The sequence below is a fragment of the Xenopus laevis genome, chromosome 1S, assembly GCF_017654675.1.
Source record: "Xenopus laevis strain J_2021 chromosome 1S, Xenopus_laevis_v10.1, whole genome shotgun sequence".
Classification (NCBI taxonomy): domain Eukaryota; kingdom Metazoa; phylum Chordata; class Amphibia; order Anura; family Pipidae; genus Xenopus; species Xenopus laevis.
In genome coordinates, this window is record NC_054372.1 from 113,706,867 (window position 1) to 113,722,002 (window position 15,136).

At 39.3% G+C, this 15,136-nt stretch overlaps 1 protein-coding gene across 1 annotated transcript in view; it reads left to right on the forward strand.

Moving 5' to 3' along the window:
- Positions 1-9,695: 9,695 nt before the first annotated feature.
- Positions 9,696-15,136, forward strand: part of nfia.S (nuclear factor I/A S homeolog) — a 184,171-nt gene continuing 178,730 nt past the window's right edge. The window contains exon 1 of the mRNA XM_018243802.2: positions 9,696-10,331. Coding sequence (XP_018099291.1) covers positions 10,314-10,331 — 18 coding nt within the window. The 5' untranslated portion in view covers positions 9,696-10,313. The remainder of the gene's footprint in view (positions 10,332-15,136) is intronic.

Here is a 15,136-nt window from a genome sequence, read left to right on the forward strand (position 1 = left end):
ACCCGTTCTATCATGCATTGATTTATAAAGTCATAAAAAGTATCAATAACAATAAATATGGAGCCTTACAGAGTATTTGTTTTTAATAGGGGGACCCCATTTGAAAGCTGTAAAGAGTCAGAAGGAAAGTTGCAAATTTATAAAAAAAATAAACCATGAAGACCAATAAAAAAAGTTGCTTAGAATTAGCCATTCTATAAAATACTAAAAGTTTAAAGGTGAACCACCTCTTTAAGTCCAACTTCTATCCTTCACAGTCAGCCACTTGGTAAGGTTTGGCACTGTCATTTGCAGGTTGCAGCATGTGGATTGAAGTATCTTTCATTCCCCCTTGTCTTTACTGGTCTTGGAATACTGAGGGAGTCGGCAATAATCTTTAGATTATAGAAATGAGTGTTTGCATAGCAGAGACAGATGGAATACACATGGAAAGTAGGAGTCCAGTTGTTGATGTGTCTCTGCTACACAGCGTGACAGGGTCATCCAGACAGTACAGCAGCTTGGAAACATTGCAGTGTTCAAGGCTCAGAACAACACCATGTTCTATAAAAAGAAGCATGCAGCAGACTTAAAACATGTTTGCCAATACTTTCTTGGCAAACAAAATCGTATTTTCTGGCTGCTGCGACAGAGCCGTGTTATCATATTATTATTATCATTACTAAAACCACTATTATTGTACATATATTATGCTACTTTCCAGCAACCAGCACATTTTTGCATGTATTATTTTGCAAACACTGTGCCACATTTCACTTTTTTTACCCTTTTATTGCCAGTAGAAATTTCTTAATCTGTGATATCAGACTATTTGGGTGCATGGGACTAAAGGAAAAAAAAAATCTTTTGATTGCAAATTTTACATATATTGCTGAGATTTCTGGGACATGGCATTCCAATATCAACTTTATGCTTCTAAGTTGGATGCTGTAGCCCTAGTTCAAGGTGACCTTGGGCTAAAATCACATAGATTCAGAAAACACTTAATTTTGCTTTAAGAAAAAAAGCACCAATGCTATGCCTAGATATTCACATGCTAATGGATTTCCTTTCTTGATACTCTCCATAGCGATAAAACATTAGACTCTATCTTTGGCATCTACGACTCTGCTTTTTTCCTCTTATCAACAGATTGCTTTCAGAATAAGATGCCAAAAGAGAAATATTATTTTTAAGCTTTTACAGTTATTTGCCAGGCTCTTTTGAGACTGTTGCTGGTTTATTGGCTCTCTTCTCTTCAACTAAGTGCTAAACGCAGCAGGCTGATTATAGGATCCTCTGAAATAAAAATGATCAGTGTGATCTATGGAAAGAAAGAAGTAGCAATGGAGAAAAATGCAAATTTGGCTGTTAAAATTACTATATTTCACCTTGGTAAAGTGCCACGTTAGCAAAGGTTCTTACTGTGCATTATGGCTAAAAACAACACTGCCCATGGGGCATTTGTATGTCACACAGCCAAGATCCTGGGAAAGATTATCATAAGCTGAACAAAATTTGAACATTATATAAACACTTTTTTAAAGAGACTCACTGATTGGAAAACCCTTTTTCCAAAAAAAAAAAAGATAGATAGATAGATAGAAAAACTAATCTTTTATGTCTTACAAAAGAGCGAGAATGAATTAAGTTCAAAACTGGATTCTTGTTGTTTTCTTTTTTTGAAAACTGTATAAAAAGTATATTTCACTGAAAAGCAATTATATTGAAACATCTTTTTTTTTCAATACATTTTCATAGAATTTTTCATAAACATAATAGAATTTGTTTTGCAGATTAAGTACATCAAGATAACAAAATAAAAGAATATACAATGCTGTATAACATGTCAAACTTCACTCAGTGGATTTACAGACTTATGTAAAGAGAATTATCAACAAATATGGCAGTATCAATTATCCAAAATACCCGTGAACTGATGAAGCAACCTTACATTTCAATACGATTAGATTTGTAGTAGTCCTAAGATTTTCGTTTTGTGACAAGGATCAATTAGTTCGAAGAGAAGAGACCAGTTATCCATCCAGTTTGAATTGCCAGTCCTCAGAGGTAAAGTGCTTGTTAAATTTAATAATGAAAAAGGATAATTGGGAAGGGGTGATTTCAAGTTTCCAAGTTATATAATCTATATTTAAGATCCCCCAGTTATCTTTCATTTTAGCTAACTCCTCCGTTAACCAATGATGCTGAATAGCAAAAAGATTTTTGTTGGTAACTGAAAGGAAAGCGCTTCTTATGATAATATGAATAAAGTTGTATTGAAACATCTTTACCTATGTCATACTCCAGCATGCAAATGAGCAATCTGATTCACAGCTCAGCAATAGCATCAAGTGGGCCAAATCTCTTTAAATCTTTTGCTTGAGGGGACATTACCCAACAAAACCACATTACTGGATCATGCAGTCTTCTCCACCTTTCCTTCTGTACAGTTTATCAAACCACAAAGGTATATTAGCATTTTAAACCTCTTTATAGTCGTGTCACATTCTTGAGATTAGAGCCAGCATTCTAATTATGCACCTGTACAGGCAGCACCTGAAACCACCAAAATGAAATTACCTATTCAGCCACCAACCACAAAATTGTATCACATCCTAATCACACTAGCAATCTGGTAGCACAGACCTCATGCTCTTTAAATGATCTAACTGACCACAGCATGGTGTCCCGCTTGTGGTATGCAATGCAGAATAAAGGGCAACCTGCCCACTAGCCAATATTGAACGGCAAGAGAAGTTCGTGCAACACATATTTATTTACAAATGGTTGTATTGCCCATGTTTTTAATGAAAGCTAAAATATTACACTGGTGTGCACGTCTTTCGGGGCTTTTGCAAATTCGCATTGTGAATACATTTTCGCAAATGGCTCACAAATGAGAGGGTGTTTGCCTGAGTGCGCCCAGTGTGCGAAAATAACATTGACAGTAACTTAAATTCGCAATTTTGGAAACTGTTTTGCGAATATTTCCTCCCCCACCAAAGTTGTGGCGTAACTCAAATGCAGAGTATTCGCAATTTGCAGTTATTTGCCAGACTCTTTTGAGACTGTTGCTGTCAGTGGTGGAACTACCGGGGGCCAGGGCCCGCACCCCCTCAGTGCCCCCGGCAGCTCACGCGCCACTGAAATCCGGGTCGAAAATCACGTACGGAGGAGGGCGGGGGGCCCGGCTGCGCATCCCGCTCCAGGGCCCGCCCCCCTCTAGTTACCTTACTGGTTGCTGTTTAATTGGCTTTCTTCTCTTCAACTAAGTGCTAAATGCAGCAGGCTGATTGTAGGATTTGCTCCCCCATCAAAGTTGTGGTGTAACTCAAATGCAGAGTATTCGCAATTTGCATTTTTTTTGTCATATTTAAAAAGCTCTTATGGACATTCACAGTGCAAAAAGAATTTTGCAATTCTGTTTGCACGTAAATATAACCATGTGTAACCATTCTGCCATGTGCGAAGTTTATAAATGAGCCCCAGTGTTTTAGGAGCATATTTAGTATGCTGAGTAAAATGAAATTCTCTGAAAAAAACTGTGTAAAAGGTTGTGTAAAATTAATGGCGAGTTTATCAAGGTGTGTGTCATTTTACACCATGTGAATGTCAGATTCAAAGTTATTTTGGTTAAGCCTGCTGATGTGTGGTGATGGTGGAACTAGTTTACATTCAAAGGTGCCGGAAAAACCTCCGTACATCACTGAACTAAAGATTAATTATTAAACTAGTTGAAATGATGGTGCACATCCACAATCCACTTAAAACCATGTTAGTTTGACACATATACAAATACATACAGAGCATTATGTTCTATATGGTATTGTGCAACATACCATTTATATGATAGAGGTATGGGATCTCATATCCAGAAACCTGTTATCCAGAATTACGGAAAGGCTGTCTCATAGACTACATTTTATCCAATTAATCCAAAGCCAATGATTTCCTTTTTCTCTGTAATAATAAAACAGTAACTTGTATTTCACACAAACTAAGATATAATTTATCCTTACTGAAAGCAAAACCAGCCTATTGAGTTTAATTAATATTTCCATGATTTTCTAGTAGATTAAAGGTATTATGGAATGGAAATTATGGAAAACTCCAGGTCCCAAGCATTCTGGATAACAGGTCCCATACCTGTAGTTGATTTCCATTTATATCACAGCAGACAACACCACCACTAATATACTCTTATTAATTAATAGTGCATGAGAATAGAGACAAAGAATGTACCAGCTGGATGTTAAATAAATGTAATTTGCAAATAGTTAACATGTTTCTTGCCGCAGTGAGTCAGCTATATTGCAACATTTGTATGATTTTTATTTTTGTTACTGTTTTCTAATGAAACTCTGCCCTTGGCAGCCGCATTTAGAAAAGGAGTTGTGTGTCATAGCTCGTAAAAACTGCTAAAATGTTTCCTTTTTGGTTTTGTTGGTGAACAGTTCAAAGTTGCAGCACAAATTGTTTTTACCACAAAATTCATAAGCATGTGGAGATTAGGTTCGGAAGGGGGTTTAACATGTTTTTTCAAAAGAGGCTTGCCCGAAATCGTTGTTATTTTTACTGAAGAGGACATGATGTCTGCTGCTCATAGTCAAATATAGATATTTATATGAATCATCTTGCTTCCATGTCTTATAACAATATGTTTTGAAACACTAAATAGGCATCATGCTCTTCCCTCCTTATGGAGATGCGTAAAAACCCCCTTCCCTCTTCATTTTAATTCACTTGAAAATTCTAACTGTGGTCTATTGTATCAGTATTGTATCCTTATTGTATGAACTAGAACTTTTAGAATCAGACATCCCATATTAGAAATACTTTTAATGCAAAATGTGGGCACACGGCCAAAACTTTTATTGCATATACAGTACTGTACATTACTGGGTCAATCTGAAACAGTATGACAACAGTAAAAGGATATTCTTATTCAAATATTTTCTCTGTTATGTATTTTGTTTTGTTTGTATGCACTTACAGTTAGTTCTAGGTAGCTTTCTGTAGCTAAGTATATTCAAGATCCATAACATGATGATTTTTTAATTTTTTTTTTTTAATATGGCAAGTTTTCTCAAGATTTAAACATAGTTCACCTTTAAGATAACTTTTAATATCATATAGACTTTACTGGGCCCCACAGAAAAATTATTATTTTAGTGCCCTCCTTTTATAAAATATTTTTCATGAAATTGCTTTTTAGCCGGTGCCCACTGGAGTCCCATACCTGAGCCCCCCAGCAGCTCTTCACTCTACTAATTAATCCTTTCTCATGGCACAAGGGGAGTTTTGACAGCCAGTGTCATCAGGCCAAAATCAGCTTCAAAACCCCACAATCCATCCTAAAGGTGGCCCGTCACGTGACACCAACACATGAGCTTTACGCACTTCATTTTCAACAGATTTCTATAGTAACCAGTGACATCAACACTGCTGCTATTTTTGTGTCTGTATGCCATGCAGCGCAGCACAGATCAAACTAAAACCCGGAAATGTTGAATCTGTGACCTTGGCACTTATGTCAGTTTCATAGATTCTATTTTGCCTGGCACATAAAGCTTAGAGATATGTAATAATAAGTTCCAGGGAGGATGTCAGACTCAGGCTCAACTGCAATGTTACTAAGAGTCTTTGACATTTGCTTTTACTTCCCTGGAGAAAATGTAACTACACTGTAAATATCAGTGGTGTAACTAGAGTGCATTGGGCCTCCCGGCACAAAAATCTTCAGAGGGGCCCAGCTCACTCCGATCCCCATGCTCCTGACCATTTCCCTTGCCCAATCCCTGCCCTGACTCTGCCCACTCTCGCCCAACTTGCATCCCGCTTCCTCACGGCAGTTTGGAGTTTAGACAGCGTCTAAGGAGGAGGGTTTTTTATTAGCTATAGAGGAAGCAGACCTCTATATATATAATACACAAAAGCCATGAATATCCTGTAAATGATATCCTTATAAATGGCTTAGTGATGTCATCAGTTAGAAACAGAGCTCAGTGATGTAATTTTTGGCATATGAGTCACTAAAATTGTGTATTACAATGAATAAAGTACCCCTTGTTGGAAAATAGAAGTATCTTAGAAGTAAACTTGGAGTTCCAAGACCTTTATAGAATCACAAAGCCTTTCGAAAGTCTTTGTGATTTTGTGTGTGTGTGAGTGAGTTCCCAACAATCTACCAGGCAGTTTATAAAGCCACCTCAGTCATCTTGCAATGGGCCTGCATGTAATACATTAATCCCAACATGAATGCAACATGTTAAATATGAATTTTGCATATAAACAATAAGCATGTGGTCAGTAGGACTTGTTGTGGAATTAATTTTTGTGCCCTAAGGGCCACTGTGAAAATGCAGAGTAGTTGTACTGGGTATGTTTGTTTCAGCTCTCAAAGCTTCTGATCAAGTCTCTAGTCCTTTCTTCAGGTTCATTTGGAACAAGCCAGGGTGGAACTACCACAATGAAAAGGTACTGATGCTGACGGAAATTTAGACTGTAGGCTAAGATTATGTTTTCTGAATTGTGTAGAGGGGGTCCATCCTGAAAGCTTCCACTGGGGTCATCAAAAGTTTTCCTCTTCCCCTGGCGACATGAGGAGTCTGTTACATACTGTATGTTACAGATCCATTACATGGTGTTTTGCGTATAAATCCTCAAAATCTTCAGTCTAGTAAATACAGGAGTTGTTCTGGTGTCATCTATGTAAAGACATTAGAAAGGTGCATGCTTTCTATGAATAACTCTAAAGTTGCCTAGAACTTGTTTTTCAACCTTATGCTTATTTAAATGGTGAAGGATTCTAAACTACTAGAGCAACCAAACATGCCATTTCTGCTGAATTTCAACGTGTCTGACTGTTCCAAGTGTACAGGAAATTAAATATTAAACGGTAAGGGCTGTCCCATGCCTGAAATGTTTGTTTGGATGGCTATGTGATACTGCTGCATTCTTTTAAGAGCCATTCTCCTACGGTTCTATGCTGGGAATGTTTAATATGGGCCACATGAACTTGCATGCCTATATTTCAGAATAATACAAAATATTTCTGGGAACAAACGCTAACATTTCCTTATTGTTGTTTTTGTAATATAAATCATAATTGTGTTGTGATTTTTGTATTTGAACTTAATACTTAGGAATGCTTAGGAATACTGTTGCAAAAACAGCAACATTTTTATTTGCATCTAAAAATAATATATCCCCTGAAAGGAACATTATCTAATGTAGTGTGCCCTTGTGAAAAGCAAGCTTCACAAAGCATATTATTATGTATTGTTGGGTCCAGGTCAAAAGAGGATGGGAGGTCAACATTTGCCATCCTTAGATTCCATGTACCGAAACTACTGCTGTGCTGCCTATCACTGACTTACCTCTAGCACTTGCCTATGATTAGTATCATAGACAGTATTTAAACATGCACAAAACCCAGAAAGCAAAACCACAGTCATTTCATGAACAATTTTAATATTTAAAGCAGATCTTTTTTTTTTTACTAAACTGAAGCATCACTATAAAGAATAAATAAAGCTGTCAAAGAGATTATTTTAAAAAAGTAAATTGTGTGGTGACAACATATCTTTATACATAGGGTAGTTGAGGTGTGTTTATAATGAAAAGGTGGTGATTGTTGTAGCCTTTAAACACACAGGTGTATAAACACAAAAACTGTAGTATCTCCTGCCTGAATGTATGTGATGTGAAGGCTTTTGCAATTTTGTATATACAATTGTATATATATTGTATATTTTTATTCCCTTTGTTAGCATAATGATGCATGTATTAGTTAGCAGCGCATGATATTAAACTTGTTTTGCAGCTTTTACATACGGAAACTACAACCCTGCCTATAAGAATGGAAAGCAGAAGGTGAAAGTAAATGATTGAGAAAAGTTAAAGAAGCTTTGCTTATGTGCAGGCTGTGCATTCATGAGCAGCACAGTCAGAAATACAGAATCTAACAAGCCAGACACAGTCTAAGAAAAAAAAAAAAAAGATTGATTCAATTGGCATTGTGTGCTGATTTCAGGGTCTTTTGACCTGTCTGGGTCTCTCAGCAGACTAGACTTTTTGCAGTGTACTTATCCTTCCTTCTATTGGTTGACTACTTATAAATATGGAGAACAGCCTCCCCCCCCCCAGGAGCCCTCCTCTCACTGCGCTGCATCACTCTCTCCCTGTGTCCCCTGCCTATTCCTCATAGCCACCAGGAGGAAGCCAAGAGCCAACCTTCCCACGCTTGGGACTGAGGAGGGGACAGAAGTTGGGGAAAGTTTAGTTCAGGGCAGAGAAAGGATTATATTGCAGGAAAGGGAGAGGCAAAGGAGTAGAATGGAGGACATTGTTGTAAACCACAGAATTCAATTTTGCAGTCAATTATATGAGGAAATGAAGTCGGAACTCCCAAATGTCATATTGAGGATCCCTTTTATAAATGATATCAGGAGGCAGTGAGATGTTTGCCTGGAGAAAGGAAGCACGTGATTTTTCTTTCAGTTTCCCCCAGTTAAATGTATCAAATTCATGCCTTTCCTTTTGCATTTTCAGCCCAAAAGCACAGGCTCTTGCTTCTAAACTTGTAGTGGCTAAAAGCTGTCCAGCATTTTAACAGCCAATTAAGTATTCATTTAATAAAAATAGTTTTTAAATGTGTCCATGGAAGGGGGGGGGGGGTTTGCCCTCCAGACATTGATGAATTTCAGCTCCCAGAATCTGCTGACAGTTTGGCTGAGGAGACTGTAGTCCATTTGGTTGGGGGGGGGGTTTAAAAGGTTGTCCTTTCCTGAAGGTGTGAATTATTTTCAACAATAGTAAATGGCCATGTATCCCATTACCTGTGATTTCCAAAACCATCAGAAGAATTCATGGACTTGTAGTACAATAGTGCAATACTGTACTGTACTATACTGGTTGTCAGGAGCTTTTTGGATCTGTAGCAGGCCCGGACTGGCAATCTGTAGTTTCTGGCAAATGCCAGAGGGGCTGTTGTAAGTTTCCATAGACAACCACTATATATTGGGCTGGTGGGGGGCTGTTTGGGCTGCTGTGTGGCCTGTTTGGGCCTCTGTGTACCTCAAATGCCAGGGCCTATTTTGAATCTCAGTCCAGACCTGATCTGTAGTGTAACTAGAGCCACAGACTGTGCATCCTGCTAGGGTTTGGCTGGGTGCCTAGCATAGCAATAGCTGACACCTTGTAAATGAATAAAGGCAACGATCAAGTGAAAGGGAGACGATAGTGATTTAATGCATTGGCAAAACACGCTGAGCGCCATGCCAATAAAGTATACTTCAACTCATACGGGCTAGGCACTTGCTCCTCCGAGCAGAGGGAGAGATTGCCACTAAGCAAATGATTGCTGACTGCTTTCGCAAAGTTCTGCAGCAGCTGAAGTGTTGGCATGTGCATTGCTGCTCAGAAATCCACTTGGAGCTCTAGGCATGTGCTGCCATGTGGGCAGAGGGCATAGGAATGGAAGCAGAGAGAGGGGGGTGCAAGACAAAGGGAAAAGGTGATCAGAATAGGAATAGGGATGGAGGAGTGCAAACAGAGTCGAGGCATGCAATATTTGCACGAGGGGAGTGACTGTACAAGGAGGCAGAGAGTGGGGAGTACTTGCAGGGAGAGATGGGAGGGCTGTGACAGCTGGAGCTTGGAGGGTGGAGGGGAGAGAGGGAGGAGGGGAGAAGAAAAGGGAAGGGTGAATAGGGAGCCGCCGCTTTCCCGTCCAATCAGCAAGTGGTGGAACTCGTCCAAGTGCAGAGCCGGCTCTGGTATGAGCTGCCTGATGTGCAGAGCAGAGCCAGACTGACAGGGGGCCAGGGAGAGACACAGGGGAAAGAGAGGAGAAACCCTGCCAACAGCACTCTGAGTCCAGCCCAGCTCCTAAAAAAAAAGTCGGGATCAGCCTCTCCTGGACCGCATTCAAGTCAGCCCTGCACAGCCACCCTTCCAGGAGTGCAACTTCCAGAGCCAGCAGCAGGATTGGAAAGGAAAGCAGCAGTATCACTCAGGGCTTCTCTGCAGGCTGCTGCCCTTTGACTTGACCTCCCTAGCCTCTGCCAGCTCGTGCTTCATTCTTTTGGTGGGGGGGGGGGATTTATTTGCAACATTCCCACCCACCCACGTGTGTTATTTACAAAACAGCAGTCTATGAACAAACAAACAAGTCAAACCATATATGACTGATATCCACTGTTGGGAATTTAGCTAGAACACAACAAAACCAAATCCCCAAAATCCAGAGACATTAGCTGTGTCACCTAGGAAATGTGAAGCCACCGAGCCCAGGGCTGTGTAAAGATTACAGGATCCCAATTCAGTTAATGCAGTACAGTGCAATGGTATGTGCCTTTTGTACTTCATAGATATCTATATAGCCATATATGTGTTACTTTACTATTGGGCTTTCCTGGGTGGTTCCCAAAAAGAATAATGCAGATGTTTGATTTGGGGGGGGGTTGCTGGTGGCTGAAAGAATGGGGGCTACCCGCTACTGTGGTGTCTTCGATATGGCAGGGATCTGGTGCAGGCTGAATTTTCTCATCATGCTGTTGTCTGTCAGTAGTGGAATGTCTTCATATCCCTACATTAACCTCTTCATTCCTTTTGTGTAGCCATGGCTAAACTGCTGTTGCTGTTAGTGGGGACACATGTTAGGCATTCCTTCTTTAGTGGCATGCCTTCTTGTCTGATGAGCTAGGAATGCCTCTTGTTTGTCTTTTTTTTTTTGGCAGCATCTGGATGTGGGTCACATTTCTGTGCCAGCAATCATGGATGTAGCTTGCGCCCAACACTGCTGAACTTGGCACATCTCCTGCTGCAATCTTTTTTTTTAATCTACTCTTTCCGGCAGACAACAAGCAGCTGGACTCTGCCATGGATAACTGCAGATGTAACTTTGGTATACATTGTAACTTAATCACTTTTTTTTTTAAAGATTATTTTCCTGCAGCTGAGTTTCCTCTCTGCTTGTTACAGTCTTTCCCCCAATTTGCATTTCACTAATTTCCCAGGGATCCTTGAGGAAATGTGAATTTTATTAAGCATGCATTCATCCTTGCTTGTCTCTTCTTCAAGGTTGCAGTATTGGCAGCAGGCTCGCCCTACTCTCTAAATTGGTTGCGGGAATGCAGTGTTTCTTGGGATGAAAGGGTTTTGTTTTCATAGGTGAATGACTGCTTTCTGCATGACCTTACAAATCGGCATCCTTGTTTAACCAAAGCTTACCTACCTTGTTTAACCTTTTGAATAGCAGATCTGCTGGCCTTTTAAGTGCTTAGCAATAACAGGTAAGGTGGAGTTTGATAATACCTAGGCCATTCCATTCAGCTATACTAGGCTGTTTCTTGGGTTTTTGACTCATTGCCCTGTTATATTTGTTTACTAGAGCTGGGAACCCTAGTATTCTGAATAATGGGCAAATAATTTAAAATGTAATTGGTTGTATTTAGTGGTTACAGGCAGTATTTAACCTGATCTGTACTGATATTGCACAATATGCTGATTATTCCCGATGTGCTACATCTGGATTCATTGACTTATGTCCGCTATTTCCTGTTCCCATGGCCCTGCATACATTAATATTCCAAATATTCCATGCCCCCTACAGGCTGTGTATGTCAGAAATATTAGTTATGGAGCCTGCCTAATTTGGAGACATGATTTATTGTCTGTGCACTTAGTCTCGGTTCATATGAATGATAGTACTAGTATGGTTTTTCATAATCTATGCCTGTTTGGTATGTTTCATTTGGTAGTGGGATGTCCACCTGTGGCTTACCAGTTGTTGTAGCGACTACAATTCCCAATTTGTTTAGCAACAGCTGAAAGGTATTTTGGGTGTTTTTTTTATTCAGGATCAGCTTTGGATTAACATCTCTGGTACAGTCCAGTGGATGGCAGAGAATGCTGGGAGCTGTAGTAAACTACACGAAAACACTATATAATCTTAACAATAAAAACTATTTGTGTTGCACTGCAGGTAGCAATGTGATGTATGTAAATAGTGTGCTTTGCTTGCCCTTCCTTGAACAATAATGTTTAACCACATTCCTTTACATACACTCGTTGCTACATTCAGAGCATTACACAGCACACTGATTGCAGAAGTGTATTGTTTTGAGATCAGTGTTGCTGTTTTCCAGCAAGTTTTAGAAATACTTGCTCTGTTTTTTTTTTTGTTTAGTTAAAGGGTATGAAGGTGTCTAAACTATCTTGTGCCTTGCACCGGTGCTGTGCCTAAAATTGTGCAGACACATGCTGTCACAAAAGTATAAGCACCACAATTAGGCAGTTTTTAAACAGACACGGTAACACTGTATTTCTGGATAAAAACTGCTGCAATGTAGGAGTAAAAAAGGCAAATTGCACATAATATTTTTATTTTGCTTTTCAAGGCTTGTTTTGTAAATGAGACCTTGTACCTCATACTATAAAAAGAATAAAACTTGTAACACTGTATGAGACAAAAATATATAAAAACATTGTGCAGCAGTTAATCAGACACAGCTCTCATATAAGAGCATTTTTTTCTGAAAGTGCCAAATTTTTAACCCAAATTTTGAGTAGGAAGTTATCTCTATGCTCCAAAACGTGTAATATAATATGACTTTCTAAATCAGTGGGGAAATCAATCCACTATTTGAACTAGATAATTGTTAAACCCAATTATAGACTATATCTACAACTATATCAGCGAATGTCGATTTAAATTATTTATACATCTCGAAACTACACATTTCGAATGCTGTACTAGAAGACTTCCCAGTGCACATATTTTCCAAAGAGTGGTGGTATTCTGGTCCAGCATATGCCATTGGTATTGTAACATTTTTTCAATATAATTTGTTTTATGTAATGCATTATATATGTATAATGTTCGAGACTATATTACATTTATGAGGTTATACATGGCAGACTGGGGGCTCAATACTATCCTATGGAGGTCTACAACTTGTCCAGTGGCTTGTAGGAGAACTGCCAAGTGCTTTTAATTTAGATAAAGGCTTTTATCTAGATGGTTTAAGAGTATGCTACTGGTGTATTTTACTCTGTATAGAATAAAGAGACAATTCTATTAAGTGTTATCTGACTGTTCACAGTTTAAATATATCTAATTGTGCAGCTATACAGTTGTGTATTACTGCTCCAAGCATGCCCTTTCTGACTAAATTAACTTGAAATCTGAAACCCCTATATAATAATTCAGTGAAGTTGTCGTAAAGTTTCCTTTAAATGAGTATGTGCAGATGTTAAACTAATAAAAAAGTGCATAGAAAAGTATATTTGTTCAACATTTCCCTCAGGTAAAAAAGGAGCTTAGTTTGGTTACATGCATTCATTCCTGTGCATATGTTTGTGAGTTGCTTGCAGCGCTCATGTTGGAGGGGTTGGGACACATTACTTTGACACAGGGAGCTGAGGTGGCGTGATCTGAATTATTATTAGTGCACTAAACATGCATACCCCCTCTCTCTTCTCCTCCCCTCCCTCTACTGCTGCTGCTGCTCAGAGGGGGCTGCCATTGAACTTGAGACAGGACAGACAAGATCTCCATTTTTTTTAAGTACAGTAGCTGGCAGGGAAAAGGCGCCAAAACACACAAGATTAAGAGTGGCTTTCTTTGCAGTGATCTGCCTTATTCAGCTTTTTTTAGCTGAGACTGAAAGTGACTGGGAGGGCAGCAGCAGGGGAGGGAGGTGAACATATTTAAAACTTTTTTGTTTTTTTTCTTTCTTATGGTGGTTCATTAAAAAATAATGTGCATGTTATATGTGCCTAAGTGAGCAATTTTGAATATACTGTACTGACAAAATGCTTCCTTGTTTAATAATCAGATAGAATTGTTACTTTATACGTTGTTGCTTATACTGGTTACAGATATTTGTGCTTTGCATAATGTACATTTCCAGTGAAACCCAAATGATATAAATGGGCTACATCAGGGCTGTCCAACTGACGGCCCATGGACCCCTATTGTGTGGCCCCCCACATGAAAGTCTGCCTGCTGTGTCTATTTACCATGTCTAAACTTTGAAAGGTATCTCTACAGAGATTAACTGTCCCCTGCATTGTTTAAACCACAAATTCAGACTGTAATCCCCTGTATTGGTCACACATCTGAATGTAATCCCCCCTCCATTGTTCACACCTGTAACACCTTTATTGTTCACACCCATAAAGCCCTGTACTGCTCACACCTAAGACCCAGACTGAAATTGCCCATTTGTTTACCTGTTCACACTCTGCTGAAGGGGCACCAGCATTGTGTCACTGTATGTAGCACATCTTAGAGTGGTCCTGATAGGTTTCCCTGTCTCCTGCTCCTGTGTGTGCCATACACTGCCTGCCCTATGCTCTCTAGATGTGCCATTCTATGCCTGCCATATTCTCCTTGGTTGTGCCATACTATGCCAGCCCTATTCTCTGTGGTGTGCCATACTCTGCCTGCCCTATGCTCCCTGTGTGTGCCATACTCTCCCTGCCCTATACTCCCTGTGTGTGCCATTCTCTACCTGTGTGTGCCCTGCTCAGCCTGTGGAACATAAACCTGGTATTTGTTCTGGGGGTTGGTTAGCATTTGAAGATTATTGTTAGGGGCCCCTAAAGTGTTTAATCATGTGCTGGGAGGTGCTGTGTTATCCAAAGGGGAAGAGGAGGCATATGGATTTATGGGTAAGTCTTAATATGACTTACATTTTTCACAAATGAGAGATGAGTGACATTCCTGCAGTGAGCACCAACCATTTGGTCTTTTGGTGTGCACATCTGCTACCTTCTACCTTTCATTATGAGGCATAACCACAACCCTTTAACTCTCCAGGCCTACAAACCAACTTAAATACCTCAACAGTTTAATACAATGGAAATATTAAATCTGCTCACCTTGTTTGGGTCTGGGATTTTCCAGATAACGGATCTTTCTGTAATTTGTAGAAAATCATGTAAACGTTAAAAAAACCCAATGCTAGTTTTGCATCCAATAAGGATTAAGTCTATCTTAGTTTGGATCAAGTACAAGGTACTAGTTTATTATTACAGAGAAAAAGTAAATCATTTTCAAAAATGTGGAATATTTGAATATAATGTAGTCTAAGGGAGACAGCCTTTCCATAATTCGGAGCTCTCTAGATAATGGGTTTCCGAA